Source organism: Pan paniscus, chromosome 19 (assembly GCF_029289425.2).
Source record: "Pan paniscus chromosome 19, NHGRI_mPanPan1-v2.0_pri, whole genome shotgun sequence".
Taxonomy (NCBI): Eukaryota; Metazoa; Chordata; class Mammalia; order Primates; family Hominidae; genus Pan; species Pan paniscus.
The window spans coordinates 56,659,489-56,675,615 of NC_073268.2; the positions used below are offsets into that span (position 1 = coordinate 56,659,489).

General features: G+C 46.4%; 1 protein-coding gene across 1 annotated transcript in view; it reads right to left on the reverse strand.

The window, feature by feature from the left end:
• Positions 1-1,059: 1,059 nt before the first annotated feature.
• The window catches only part of ADORA2B (adenosine A2b receptor), a 31,344-nt gene continuing 16,276 nt past the window's right edge, over positions 1,060-16,127 (reverse strand). Inside the window, exon 2 of the mRNA XM_003804881.6 lies at positions 1,060-2,311. Within this exon, the coding sequence (XP_003804929.4) occupies positions 1,648-2,311 (664 nt within the window). The 3' untranslated portion in view covers positions 1,060-1,647. The remainder of the gene's footprint in view (positions 2,312-16,127) is intronic.

The window sequence follows — 16,127 nt, forward strand, 5'->3', positions numbered from 1 at the left end:
ATTAGAAGGGAGAGCGATGAGACTCAGTTGGACACCAAGAGAGAGCAAAGAAGCAATAATACGTGAAGATGAAAATGAAATCAATTTCAGCATAAGAAGACAAGAACTTATGGTAAAGCTGCCCACAGCCAGAAGAGGATCCTAGAAGGACAGGAATTCCCTGTCTGCAGCATTTCATAAGCATGTAATATTGTTGCAGGGATACTGCAGAAGGAGTTGAAGTAGTGGACAGACAGATGATATAGGTGATTTTACAGCCTAAGAAAGCCCTGTGCTTGTGCCCCCAAAACATGAGGTGCTAGTGAATGAATGCTGGGGGAAAGCCCACGGCCTAGGTGTTGCAATGTTCTGTGGTTGGCAGATGCTTTTTGTTTTGTTAAAGTGCAACAAATAAAATTTATCAAGACTTTTCTGCTACTCAGGAAACTTGGACTCAGCATAACTTACTTTTTTTCCAGCAGCCTTCAGGGTAAAGTTTAGAAGGTAGATGCAACAAGCCAATGCAGCACCCTAAGCTTGTCTTTTTAAGTTTTATTTTTATTTAACCTAATATACACAGAGTTAAATAATTTTACTTCATAAAATTTTCACACTTTGAGTTCCAAGAACTTAACCAAACTTGAAATTTGGAGAGAAGCAAAATTCCCTATCTATCTATCTAGCTCTAGAAGGCAGAATTTGGTAGAGGAGGGATCCCATTTCACCAGTTTTTTCCCCACGGGTAGTTTTCTGTATATGGAAAAGAATGGAGCTTAAAATTATGTGATGAAAATTTGACTTATGAGACTATCAATCTATCAATCATTTCCCTAAATTAATACAGCAGTTTCTTGATTGAATACATACATACATACATACATACATACATACATATATATATATATATATATATATTTTTTTTTTTTTTTTTTTTTTTTTCTGAGACAGAGTCTCACTCTGTCACCCAGGCTGGAGTGCAGTGATGCAATCTGGGCTCACTGCAGCCTCCGCCTCCCAGGTTCACATGATTCTCCTGCCTCAGCCTCCTGAGTAGCTGGCACATGCCACATACCCAGCTAATTTTTGTATTTTTTAGTAGGGACGGGGTTTCACTATATTGGACAGGCTGGTTTTGAACTCCTGACCTCGTGATCCGCCTGCCTTGGCCTCCCAAAGTGCTGGAATTACAGGTGTGAGCCACCATGCCCGGCCGAATAATTATACTTTTAATTTTTGAGGTCACCTTCCTGGCAACAAGTATACATTTTTAGTACAGTCAACTTTTATTTTTCCATTGCCTCTAAGTTAAAAAGTATTTGCATTATAATAGTTCACAGTGTTTCACAGTAAAATAGCTTCAGTAATTTTCCACCATAAACAAGGCAGACTTTTAAAAACAAAAGAGTCTGTTAGAATCCATTCAAGCTGTTGGCATCATCCACACAGTAAAAGCAGCTGAATAGATCATAAATATATTTGTCAATCCTTGGAGCCTACTACTGACACATACATATTAGCTAGATACGTGGTAGCTCCAGGGAAGTGCTCAAGAGAGGCAGTCCATTTCCTTGTGAGATGTAGCTATCTTTCACAATGAGAATCAGCCAGCCGTGTCCTCTTTGTTTCTTGTGGATTTGTATCTTCTCCTGGAAGAGGCGAGAGCCTAGATCATAGGCCCACACCGAGAGCAGGCTGTACCCCAGCCTGACCATTCCCACTCTTGACATCTGCTTGGCAGAGAAGATACCTGGAGATAATTTTGTGAAAAGTGTAGCGGAAGTCTCGGTTCCGGTAAGCATAGACAATGGGATTGACAACTGAATTGGCATGTGACAGAAGAATGGCCATATTCATTGCCCACTTGGGCTTATTTTTACCCTGAGCTGGCTGGAAAAGAGTGACACAGTTAACAGCATGCACAGGTAGCCAGCACAGGGCAAAAATCCCCACAATCATGGCCAGTGACTTGGCTGCATGGATCTCCCGCTGGAGGGTGGTCCTCGAGTGGTCCATCAGCTCAGTGCGCTGAAGCTGCCTGCAGGCCACCATGAAGATCTTGATGTAGATCACCAGCATTATAAGCAGTGGGGGCAGAACACACCCAAAGAAATTGAAATATACCATGTAGCTCATGGGGACCACATTCTCAAAGAGACACTTCATAAGGCAGCAGCTTTCATTCGTGGTTCCATCCCAGGGTTCTGTGCAGTTGTTGGTGGCACTGTCTTTACTGTTCCACCCCAGGAATGGAGTCAGTCCGATGCCAAAGGCAAGGACCCAGAGGACAGCAATGACCCCTCTTGCTCGGGTCCCTGTGACCAAACTTTTATACCTGTTTAAAAGAATACCATCTGTTACGGTCAGTTTATAGCGCTCTGCAACCACAATCCAAGACCCCACCTCCTCTTTTTTCCATGACCCTTTAACAACCTCTAAAGTTCACCTTCCAGGGCACTAAGGCCTTTACCCTCAATACTAAAGACATGCAAGCAGGGATGAGCAGCTTTGCTCTAGCAAACTCAGTAAGATCTTCATTCTTGACTTAGCAACTCCTTTCTGTTTAGTGACACGGGATAGCCAATGACAAGAGGTGGGGAAGCCTTAAGGGGGTACTGTAAGTCCTCAGTGTCCTCGGTGGGTTCTCAAACTGTGACTTGAAGTATATGTCATAGGAAGTTAACTCTTGTTTATATTGTTAAATCAAGTTTAGCCTAAAGCTGCCTCCTTACATATTTTAAATTTGGCCTAAAGGTTTCTCTGTACATCGTGGACTACAACAAGTGGACGTGTAAACAGACTATAGCCTGCCCTCATGCCAATCCTCGACTTTTGGCCAATCAAATGTGGCCAACTGTTCGAACCGTGTTCAAAAAGGGAAAATGCTGAGCTATAACCAATCCAGCTGTTTCTGTTCCTCACTTCCATTTTCTGTACGTCACTTTTCCTTTTTCTGTCCATCACTTTCTTTTTTCTGTCCATAAATTATCTTCCACCACGTGACTGCACTGGAGTCTCTGAGCCTGCTCTGGCTCAGCAGGCTGCACAATTTGTGAATCATTCTTTGCTCAATTAAGCTCTTTTAAATTGAATTCAGCCGAAGTTTTTCTTTTAACAGTATCAACTGTGGTAAAATTGGCTTTGTTATACAGTGCATCATTTTGCTTCAAGTCACAGTTTCCAAAAACCGATCGACTTCCTATACTTCCTAACTACCTAGGTACTGCTCTTTGAGTCTAGGTCTTCTGTAAGGCATTGTTCTAGGTCAGTGGTCCCCAACCTTTCTGGCACCAGGGACCAGCTTCATGGAAGACAATGTTTCCACAGACCAGGGGTGGGGGGTGGTGATGCATTAGATTCTCATAAGGAGCGCACAGCCTAGATCCCCTGCGTGCACAGTTCACAATAGGGTTAGCTCCTATGAGAATCGAATGCTGCTGATCTGACAGGATGCAGAGCTCAGGCAGTAATGCTCGCCTGCCTGCTCACCTTCTGCTGTGTGGCCCAGTTCCTAACAGGCCACGGACCAGTACTAGTCTGCAGCCCAGGGGTTGAGGAACCCTGTTCTAAGTGCTTGAGATACATCAGTGAACAGAACACACAGAGATCCCTACTAAATTTTAACAGACTCAGATCTAGCAGGGGTAAACATAATAATAAACAGTATGGAGATATGTGTGGTATGAAACATGAAAAAGCAGAGTAAGAAAGATCAGGATGGGCAGGACTGTAGTTTTAAAGAGGCTGACATCATGGATAAGGTGACACTTGAACAAAGGCCTGAGGCAGTAAGCACTGGAGTCAGCACCACCTGTGGCTCCAGGCAAGGATCTTTCTGGCTTCCCACAAACACCACAAGACATTTGCCTAGGACTATGGGCAGAATCATTTCTGAATACCTCTGCTGACTGCTGGAGAACAAGAGTCTAGCAGTGCCCCTGTCTACTGAGAAATACTAGCAGCAGAGTTGATAAAAATTGGGAAATAGCAAATATTAAATTTTTTGGTCATCTTCAAGCCATTAGATCAGAAGCTGGAGACCAGCCTGGGCAACATAGTGAAACTCCATCTCTACAAAAAAGTACAAAACTTAGCCGGGCAGGGTGGTGTATATCTGTGGTTCCAGCTATTTCGGGAGAATGAAGTGGGAGAGTCAGGATCACTTGAGCCCAGGAGGTTGAGGCTGCAGTGAGCTGTGATTGCACCATTGCACTCCAGCCTGGGTGACAGAGCAAGACCTTATCTCAAAAAAACAAACAACAAAAAAATACTAGAAACCACTACTGGGGATACCAATACAAAGGGACAAGATCCTAGTCCTTAAGAGGTTTGACCAGTATCCAGTTGAGAGATACAACATGTATCAGATAAGCAGGCTCTATGACAAGTGAGTTATGGGGCAAGAGAATGGGAGCAGCCACCTCTGCCTAAGAGGTGACCAAGAAAGGAAGTGACCTTATAAGAGCAACAGATGCCATAATATCCCTTTTAGACATTTTGCTATAAACTAGTCTATCCATGGTTTATAGCAAAGGTACACATTTTGTTATTAACAACTGGTCCATAATACATATGTAATGTATAAATGAACATAATCAATGTAATGTATTAAGTAAATGAAATAAAATCCTTCTGTAATCTCTGGAAGAGAAAACTGGGAAATAATTTGATTGACATTACCTGAAGACTTGCCCTTGGGAAGCGTTTGTTTGCTTTACCTGCAGTGTAAGACGTATACTTCCCAGCATGGCCGCAGAACCCCCCAGCCTCGGCTCCACACGTCCAGTGCCTGCCATTCTTAACCAATGGCTCCCTCTGGCTCATGCTATTCTCAACATCAGACAAAGCATCTGTTGCTCTTAAAAGGTCACTTCCTTTCTTGCTCACCTCTTAGGTAGAGGTGGCCACTCCCATTCTCCTGCCCCATAACTCACTTGTCATAGAGCTGGCTTATCTGATACCTGTGGTATCCCTCAACTGGAATGTCAGCCTCTTAAGGACTAGGACCTTGTCCCTTTGTATTGGTATCCCGAAGACCTAGCACAGTTCCCGGCACATAGTATGTTCTTAATATGGCCATCACAGGCCAGGCATGGTGGCTCATGCCTATAATCCCAGTACTTCAGGAGGCCGAGGCAGGCGGATCACTTGAGGTCAGGCATTTGAGACCAGCCTGGCCAACATGGTGAAACCCCGTCTCTCCTAAAAATACGAAAATTAGCTAGGCATGGTGGTGGGCACCTGTAATCCCAGCTACTCAGGTGGCTGAGACAGGAGAATTGCCTGAACCTGGGAGGCAGAGGATGCAGTGAGCCGAGATCATTACACCATTGCACTCCAACCTGGGCGACAGAGTGAGATTCCATCTCAAAAAAAAAAAAAAAAAAAAAATGGCCATTACAAATACATTCATCATTTATTATCTGACTTTATTAGGCAGCTTTAAAGAAAGATTCTACTTACTAGGAATACTTGAGGTTGCAGCCTGGGCAGGCAGAAGAACCAGTCGTTTGCTGAGGAAGTTAGCTGAGGTCTTGCCTCATAATTTACAATGATCTCTAATCTTTTCTACTCCCTCTTAGCAACAGGCAGCTCAATCATGGGCCTCTATACTACAGAGGACCTGCTGGGCTCAGTTTTTTCACTGAATTTGTCTTGGCCAGTGAATTCATCTGTTTCCCACCTCATTCAGGAATGTAAAGCCTTCCTTTAAAAAAGTTGTTCTCTGCCATTGCCTCACTGGAGATGTGAATAACACAATTAGTCCCTGCAGCATAACAAGGAAGCCTCCCAAAGGCGGAGTCCTAAGAATCACAGAACTTCAGGTCCATGAGGCAGCCCATGCAGCAGCCTGCCCTTACTCCTCCTTTGTTCACAGGACTAAGCTGTATCGAGTACAGCGGGTAACAGGTCAGCTCTGGGGGATGAATTTATATTTGGGATAAGGAAATTATGGCACTTCCATTCTCATGATTGGTCTAGTGGATACATGAAGTGGTTCTGGCCAGTGAGACATACAAGGACATCTGCTAGGGACCTCCAGGAAAGATTTTACTCCCTGATGAAGAGAGAGGGACCCATAAGGACAGCTCTGCCCCATGCCCATCCTTTTCTGCTTTTGATGCTCTTGTGGAAGGGTGTGATGCCCTCAGCTGTAGCAGCCACACTGTGACCACAAGGGACAAGCCTGGAGACAAAGCTGATGGCAAAGCAGAAGACAACAGTAGAGCCTGGGTCCTTGATGACACCTTTGAACCACCCGACTAACCCTAGAACCATCACAGCTCCATATTCTGGTTTCAAAAGATAATTAAATGTTTCGATTGCTGATAACACTGTGAGGTACTCCGTTAACACAGCCAAACTGGAGAGGACTTTTATCTTTCTAGTCCAATCTCTCTTATTTCACAAATAAGAAAACAAAGAAAAGAAGAACAAAGCTAATACACAAACCAAAGACCAGAAGCTAAATCAGTACTCACAGGCCTGTGTTCCTTGCACTATGTTATGCTGCCTCTTTTTTTTAAAGCGATTTTATATTTGCAGCACCCTGTACATAGAGGCTCATTCACAGGGGTGGCTTCCTACTAGAGTTCAGAACAACAACTGGAGTCCACCCCATCTGAACTTCTCATAGCTGCTGGATCCGACACATGTGCAAAACTGTCATGCCTTCTCTTGGATAAGGAAAAGCAGCTAATTCAATCAGTGGGGCAGCTGGTCACTGCCTTCTCTGTAAACCTCCATCACCACCACTCTTCCCTGTTGGTTCATTAGTTCATTCGAAGAGTTTTTCATTTGTACCACACATTCTGCTAGGCACTGGAAACACAATCACTGCCCTCGTGGAACATAAGCTAATGGGAAACACAGAAAATAAGTAAACATATAAATACGAAATTATGAATTGCGATGGGTTCCGCTATACCAAAATGAACTGGATGCACTGAGAAGAGAAACATGGAGGCCTTGGGTACAGGATGTCAGGAGGCCTTTCAGGCAGAAGCTAAAGGTTGAGGAGTGAGAAATTTGAAAAGTAGAACATTCCAGGCCGAGAGAACATGTGCTGCTTTCATGCAGGAAAATGAGCCCAAGATGAGGCAGGGGCCAGTTCATAGGCACCGGGACCCATGGAAGACTTTTAAGCAGGGGATGGTACTGATTTCTGTTGTATAAAGGTCACCTGGCCAGAGTACGGAGACTGAATTTTAGGGGAGCCAGAAGAAAAGCAGAGAGATCAGCTAGGAAACTATTTCGGTAGTTGACTCGAGAAAACATCGGCTTGGGCCAGGGTGACAGCAAAAATGATGGAAGTGGATATGCGCTGTGGAGGCAGAACCAACAGGTCTTGAAGATCAACAGGTGCAGGAAGATGAAGACTGGAGGATGATTCCTTAGGGTTTCCCCCTACGCATTTGCATTTCCTGAAAGAGAGGATTAAAGGAAGAGTGGGATAAAGATCAAGAGAATGGTGGATGCGCGCACACTGCTGAAAATGATCAGTAGAGAAGATGCAGGAAAAAGGGACAGATTATTATTATTATTTTATTTATTTATTTTGAGACAGAGTCTCACACTGTCGCCAGGGCTGCAGTGCAATGGCGCGTCTCGGCTCACTGCAACCTCTGCCTCCTGGGTTCAAGCGATTCTCCTGCCTCAGCCTCCCGAGTAGCTGGGACTACAGGTGCCCACCACCACATCCGGCTATTTCTTTTTTTGTATTTTTAGTAGAGGTGGGTTTTCAACTGTGTTAGCCAGGATGGTCTCAATCTCCTGACCTGGTGATCCGCCCACCTCAGCCTCCCACAGTGCTGGGATTACAGGCGTGAGCCTCCACGCCCGGCCAAAGGGACAGATTATTAAAGAAAGTAAGAATGGGAGGAGGTGGAGGATGCAGGGTCCAGGGCATGTGGGGAAGGACACTTCCTCAGCTGCAGTGGAAGGAAGGACAAGAACAGTGCCAGTGCAGGGAGTGGGACAGTTGAGTGGTGAGAAGATGGGCCAGCATCTCCTTGAGAACTGCTGTTACCTCAGAGAAGGATGGAGAAAGTCATCAGCTGAGGCAGGGGAGGAACCGCACAACCAAACCCCAAGTTTTGGTGACAGATGCCTGCACACCCTCCCCCAGCTGTCCGGACACATCCGTGGCACAGCCGCCACCGCCTATGCACCTGCTCTTTGGGCAGCTCTGGGCTGTGGACCCCTCACATCTCATGAAACCACGCCTCCTGAGTGAGAGCTGCTATCCTCAGTTTACGGACGTGGAAGCCAAGGCTCAGAAAGGCTACATGATGTGCCTGCTGCTGCTCAACTGCAGTCAGGACACAGACCTCATCTAATCCGATTCCAATTTCGCCCCAAACTGCCATTTGCCTGCATAGGAATCTACTGCTCTTCCATGTTCAACTCACAGATTCCAGCTCCCTCCTCCACCTGACCACACAGCCATACGTCAGCGGCTTGAAGACTTGAAGGAAGGGGCTTCTGCCACCCTCCTGGGAGGCAGTCCTCAAGGACAGCAAAAAGAGGCATGCTGGAGGACATAACCAGACCCCTCAGCACAACCTCTGTAGGAAGCGGAGTGTGCTCTGCGATGTTATGGTATGTATGTATAGTCACCTCACCGTATGTACACACAGGGGGTTGGTTGCAGGATCCCCGTGTATGCCAAAGTCCTCACATACTGAGGTTCCGCAGTCAGCAGCCCTCCGTATATGTGGGTTTCACATCGCAGGAATACTGCATTTTCAGTCACGTTTGGTTGAAAAAAATCCAATACAAGTGGACCTGCATAGTTCAAACCTGTGCTGTTCAAGGGTCAGCTGTGTTGGCTTTGGTCCACAGTTCCTGGCACATAACTCCCATAGCCCTTGTTACTTCTCCCCAAGACAGGCCATGATAACTAAAAATATATCTTCCTCTGTCTTTCTGTCTTGGAGCTGTCCATAAAGAAATTCTCTGATCTACCTTGTTTGATTGTGACTCATAAGACCCGCATTTCAGAAGGGGTCCTGCCCCTCCCCTAGAAGGAGCCGCACAGAGAGGCCAAGAAGCATCGGAACAGATAGGCTTTGCTGAGTTTCCCCATTCAGCCTGTCAGTCTGAATCATGCCTTTTCATCCACTCACACTTCCACCCAGTTGTCCATGCTTGAGTCATGTCTATCCAATGGAGAATCCAAAAAAGGGCTACGACGAAAAGGTACGGAGAGCTACAGGACAGCCAAACACATGGAGGTTCCTGAAGGATGGTGCACCCAAGGAGGGCATGGAAACGCCTCGCTCCTTCTCACACCTCACCCTGGTCTATGTCCTTTGTAATATCATTTTTTGTTTTGTTTTGTTTTGTTTTTTTGAGACGGAATCTCGCTCTGTCGTCCAGGCTGGAGTGCAACAGTACAGCTGAGGAAGTGTCCTTCCCCACGTGCCCTGGCCCCTGCATCCTCCACCTTCTCCCATTCTTATCTTCTTTAATAATCTGTCCCTTTGGCTGGGCGCGGTGGCTCATGCCTGTAATCCCAGCACTTTGGGAGGCCGAGGTGGGTGGATCACCTGAAGTTAGGAGTTCGAGACCAGCCTGGCCAACGTGGTGAAGCCGTCTCCACTAAAAATACAAAAATTAGCCGAGTGTGTTGGCGCATGCCTGTGATCCCAGCTATTCATGAGGCTGAAGCAGGAGAATTACTTGAACCCAGGAGGCGGGGGTTGCAGTGAGCTGAGATTGCACCACTGCACTCCAGCCTGGGTGACAGAGCGAGACTCCATCTCAAAAAAAAAAAAAAAAGGCAAGCAGGTGTCCCTGCACTGGGCAGGACACTGGAAGGAACGAACCCCTGGGGACTCTGGCATCTCAGGAGGGCTCTGGTAACCACCTGCCACACCCTCTCCTTTCCCACTTCCTGCTGGGCCTCTGTCCTCTCCCCAGGCCTGTCTCCCTCCTCAGCCCCGTCTCCCTCCTCAGCCCCACCCCTTGCTGCAGACTCTGCCTCCCTCCCTGTGCTCCGAACACCCTCAGGTCTGCATGCGTTTGTCCATCTCCCCAAAACATTCCTGAAGGGCATGGGCCACGTCCTTCCACCCTTCCGTTTGCCAGCCCGTGGCAGTCACTGCTCTGCTGCAGAGGTCACTGAGCACTGCAGTGAGGCCAGGGAAGCAGGACAACCGCCCCAAATGTAGGAGAGTGAATAACAGGCGACTGAAAAGTGAACACAGGAAACACAGGCAGCTTTATTATTCCAAAGAAGGTAGAAACAATCCCAGCCTTTGCAGGCCCACACAACAGGGGACTTCTGGGAAAGTCCACACTCTGGGAAATGGCTATGCCCCACCACTGTGTACGGAGCTGTGCTCTGATCCATCCATTCTCCTTATAAGGAGCTCATTAGCTAAGGAGATAGACAGAAAAACAGTCACACGGAGGGAATCAACAAAAGGAAACAGCGTGAACAGTGAGGTTACGTAAGGAAACGGGGAACCGCCAAGGCCTGCATAACAAGCGCTGGCCTATTTCTGGGGCAGGGTCTCCTCCTGCACTGGCTCTGTGGCCCTCAGCTCAAACCAGGCTTAGAAATCAATTCCCAGCTCTCAAGGTGCTCCTAGTATAGATCAAGGGCAGCTACCTGGGGAGTGACATTGAGCCTGGCCAGTCCAGCCACAGGCTGGATGGAGCCTGAGCTTCCCATCGGAAACACTAGCCCCAGAACCCGCCTCCAACCTGCTGCTGAGGCTTTTAACATAGACGGAATGTGTACAAAGCACTTTAGAAATGCAGATTGCTAAGTAAATGCACACGGAGTTCTACTGCCGCTTCTTAAAATTGTTTCCTGTTTGTTTTAGGGATGTTTCTTCCGTTTATAGTCTATCTAGCTCACAAGCTTTAAATTCCTCTGAAATACATACATTTCTGCTATAAAGCAATATATACATTCTTAGAAAATCTCATGTTATCTTATTCCACATATTAACAGGACTTCTGTGAAACATGGGGCTAGAGCAGACCACTCAAACCTACAAAACATTGTCACTAGAGCACTAACAAAATCTTTTGGGACACCCAGGCAGGCAGTTCAGTGGGGCAAGAGGCTGCCACCATGGATATTAAAACTGCACCAAAAAAGTCAAATAGAAAGCCTGGCAAACTTTAATTAGAGCAAGGCTGACAGGTGCCAAGACAGTGCAGATGAAAGAGGAGTTCTGAGCCAGGGGGCTGTTACTAAGATGGGCCTGGAGGCAGCGTAGCCTGCCACGGCCAAGACCCCAGCAGGCTAGGATGTGGCTTTCTACGGGAGTGCCAGCTGCAGGCACTGTTTTTTTCTTGTTCCCAGGAGCCCACAGGGGCTCCGGCAGAGCAGTCAGAGGGCTTTTTCCTTTCCTGCTGAACACTGTCATTCTCCTCCCACTATTCCACCTCCTTTGCCTAGGCAAAATCACAGGTGAACCAAAGCAGTGTCTCCATTATACCAACATCCTTCCCCTGCCCACCTGCCACGAGTGAATTAATTCACAGTACAGAAGTTCACATGGAAGCAGAGCAGCTTATCTGCCCCTGAGCTCTCAGGGCAGCTCATGACCACCCAGAGCACCTCTCCCGTGTACCTACCACACAACTGCATTTTCTGTCTCTTTCCACTGAAGGATGAGCTCCTCCATGGAACAGACTCACAGCTGTATCCAAAACACCTAACACTGCCTGGCAAGCAAATGGTGAGAGAAAGCCTGAGTTTATAAGAAGGGAACAGAACCCTGCCTTCTTAATCAAAGAAACGTGTTGAACACCCACCTGGGACTTGGGAGTTCTAAATAAAGCAAGGCATCAACATCAAGTGCATGAACGTGGTTTCAGCTTCAGCTTATAAACCACTAGAGGCTATCTATATAAGAGGGGATATTGTTATGACGAGCTTCTGAGCAGCCTCCCATTTTTTCAGATTTCCCATGGGATCAAACTATGAAATTTTGTTTGTTTGTTTTTGGGACAGAGTCTAGCTCCATCGCCCAGGCTGGAGCGCAGTGGCACGATCTCGGCTCACTGCAAGCTCCGCCTCCCGGGTTCATGCCATTCTCCTGCCTCAGCCTCCTGAGTAGCTGGGACTACAGGCACCCGCTGCCACACGGGCTAATTTTTTGTATTTTTAGTAGAGACGGGGTTTCACCGTGTTAGCCAGGATGGTCTCGATCTCCTGACCTCATGATTCGCCCACCTTGGCCTCCCAAAGTGCTGGGGTTACAGGCGTGAGCCACCGCGCCCGGCCAGATTTTTTTTTTTAATATTCATCTATTTTCCAGATTTCCTATGGTACCAAACTATAAAAGGTTTTTTTTTTAATATTTATGAACAGAAAAATAAATAGAAATTTTAATAGCACTATAACAATTAAAAAAGTAGAATTCATCTTTTCTTTTTTTTTTTTTTTTTGAGACAGAGTCTTGCTCTTGTCGCCCAGACTGGAATGAAGGTGCAGTGTCATGATCTCGGCTCACTGCAACCTCCACCTCCCAGGTTCAAGCGATTCTCCTGCCTCAGCCTCCTGAGTAGCTGGGATTACAGGCGCCTGCCACCACACCTGGTTAATTTTTTTGTATTTTTAGTAGAGACAGGGTTTCACCATGCTGGCCAGGCTGGTCTCGAACTCCTGATCTCTGGTGATCTGCCAATCTTGGCCTCCCAAAGTGCTGGGATTACAGGTGTGAGTCACAGCGCCCAGCCTAAAATTCGTCATTTTAAACCTTCCCACAAAGAAAACTTTAGGCCCAGATGATTTCACTAATTAATTCTGCCAAACATTTAAGGAACAAATAAAACCATTCTTACACAAAAACAACAACAAAAAAAGTAGATACTATTCGATTTTACTTATATGAACGGGAAGCAGGCCTCTCTGCCATCTGTGTCCTGAGGGCAAACCACCTTATCTCTGCAGATGGGCACGGCTGTAGCCTGCAGGCCAGTCTGAGGAAAGGACAGCATCTGCCTGCCCACTGGATAGCAAGGTGTGGTCACCAAAGGTTACTTTCAGGCCGAGTCTTCCCAGGAGGCCCTGGCCCCGGGCTGCTCTGGCTCCTGTGGGGTTCTCATCTACTCCAGCAAGTTCAGACATGTCTGAATTCCAGTGATGGACCCGGCTGGGCCTGAGCTGAGCCCACTGTCTTATGTGAAGGTGGCTGGGAGAGATGCCATTTGTCCTTCACAGTCCCCTAAGAACAACAGATGAGCAATGCAGGTTGCGGTCAAGAAAGTTGGCAGCACTCCCAACCAGCTTCCTATGGAAAGAAGAGGCAATCCAAGGTGGTCCACCAGTGATTCAACCAGTTGAGATTGAGGTTAGGGGCCAGGACCAGGTCTCCCAGAGTTCCCCTTTGGGCCTGGTGATTCTCATGCGCTGTTTTCATGGATCACATGGGACACAAAGACAGCCCAAAGCTACTGGGCTCCAGACTCTGATCTCCTTCCCATAAAATAAGCAGTCCCTGAGAGAAAGGGCTCCTGCCGGGAACCAGACCAAAAGATAACAGGACACTCTGTCCTCTGCCCCAAAAAGTGCCCTCCCAAGGCTGGGGTTACGGAGCACTGCCTCAGATGTGACATTAACTGTCAAAAGCATCAGCCGCCATAAACACAAGCGACCAGCAAGAGGGGTACATGAGAAGGCACTTGGTTGATGTGTCTGCCAGGTTTCTCCATCATAACTTTCCCATTTTAATTAGCAGGTATCTTGTGGTACGTGTTTGGGGACTGTAAGTATCTTACTCCTCATCAAACTTTCACCTACAAGTTTTAGCACCTATTGATGATTCTTGCCTGAATCAGTTCTTACTATGACAGTCGTGAAATGGTGATTTGCTTAACTCAATCATTCTTTTTCATTAATTAGATGGCATTGTATTATAAGCAAGAGTTCTTGTAATTCACTATTTTTTATTAAAAAAACCTCCTACCTCTGTTTATTGCTAGGGCCCAGAAAAAAGGATACTCCAGTAGCACTGAGCAAATCTACCCAAATATTGGTTTTTATATATAATTCTCCACCAAAAGGAACCAAGACTCTTTGGAAAATGGCTAGTATTCAAACTGGAAACTACAGTGTGAGCCTGGAATACCTTTCTATGCCAAAATATAAGAAAGTGCTCAAAAACAATAGGAACACTCAAACAGAAGTGACCTTGTAAGGGCCCTCTCTCACTGGCTGAATTTGGGCATCAAAATAAATAACAGGGGCCGGGCGCGGTGGCTCATGCCTGTAATCCCAGCACTTTGGGAGGCCAAGGCGGGTGAATTGCCTGAGGTCAGGAGTTTGAGACCAGCCTGGCCAACACGGTGAAACCCCGTCTCTACTAAAAATGCGTGGTGGCAAGGCGCCTGTAATCCCAGCTACTCAGGAGGCTGAGGCCACAGAATCTCTTGAACCTAGGAGGCAGAGGTTGCGGTGAGCTGAGATTGAGCCATTGCACTCCAGCCCAGGAAACAAGCACGTAATTCTGTCTCAAAAAAATGGAAAAAATAAAAATAAATAAATAAATAACAGGAATGGATTATAACTCGTTTAATGAAAATAAAATTCTGTAAGTCCATACTGACATTAATAAAATAAGGAAGGGCAAGGAGAAGCTAAAGCTTGTCTTTACAGAAGAATGCAAACTGATAAATGTGGAAGGAATGAGGAAAAAAAAGAAAATTACCAATTTGTTTTATTTTGTTTTGTGTTGTTTTGTCTTGTTTTGTTTTGAGACGCAGTCTTGCTCTATTGCCCAGGATGGAGTGCAGTGGCGTGATCTTGGCTCACTGCAACCTCCGCCTCCCGGGTTCAAGCAATTCTCCTGCCTCAGCCTTCCGAGTAGCTGGGATTACAGGTGCCCACCAACATGCTCAGCTAATTTTTGTAATTTTAGTAGAGATGGGGTTTCACCATGTTAGCCAGGATGGTCTTGAACTCCTGACCTCAAGTGATCCACCCACTTTGGCCTCCCAAAGTGCTGGGATTACAGGCATGAGCCACTGCACCCGGCCTGAAAATTACCATTTTATAATCACCGTGGTTGCTGTGATTTGAATGTGCCCCCCGAAGTTCATGGGTTAGAAACTTAATCTACAATGCAACAGTGCTGAGAGGTGTGACCTTTAAGAGGCGATCAGGTCATGAGGGCTCTGGCCTCAGGAATGAATTAATGTCACTATCATGGGAGTGGGTTTTTTATCTTGAGAGTGGGTCTGTTATCTTGAGAGTGGGTCTGTTATAAATGCAAGTGCAGCCCTCTCTTGCTTGCTCACTCTCTCACCTCTTACCCTCTCACTTTCTGCCATGGGATGATGCAGCAAGAAGGCCCTCGCCAGATGCTGGCACCTTAATATCAGACTTCCCAGCCTTTGTAACTGTGAGAATGTATTTGTTTTCATTATAAATTATGCAGTCTGTGGTATTCTGTTATAAAAGCATAGAATGGACTAAGACAATAGTAGTAACTCATTCAGGCAAGAATCATCAATGGGGAAAACATACCCTTACAGTGAAGAACCCTGGCAGACACAACCTTTACCATGTGATCAGATTTATACCAACAATGGGAGAAACAGACATTGTGTCCTTCTTACTTGATGGACTGACTGAGGATGCAGCACCACTCATGTAGACAGTATTGCCACCAAAAAGGTTTAACCTGAATGTAACCATAAGGAAACAACCAAACTCAAATTGAGGGACATTTGGCAAAATCACCTGAACTCAAAAATGTTAATTTTTTTTTTTTTTTTCCAAGAAAAGGTCTCACTCTGTTGCCCAGGCTGAAGTGCAGTGGTACACTCACTATTGTATTAGGGTGATGCAAAAGTAAAAGTAATAGCAGCTTTTGCCTTTTTTTTTTTTTTGACAGAGTCTCGCTCTGTTGCCCAGGCTGGAGTGCAGTGGCATCATCTTGGCTCACTGCAAGCTCCACCTCCCAGGTTCACGCCATTCTCCTGCCTCAGCCTCCTGAGTAGCTGGGACTATAGGCACCCGCCACCACGCCTGGCTAATTTTTTGTATTTTTAGTAGAGACGGGGTTTCACCATGTTAGCCAGGATGGTCTCGATCTCCTGAACTTGTGAATCGCCCGCCTCGGCCTCCCAAAGTGCTGGGATTATAGTCGTGAGCCACTGTGCCCAGACTTTTTTTTTGAGAC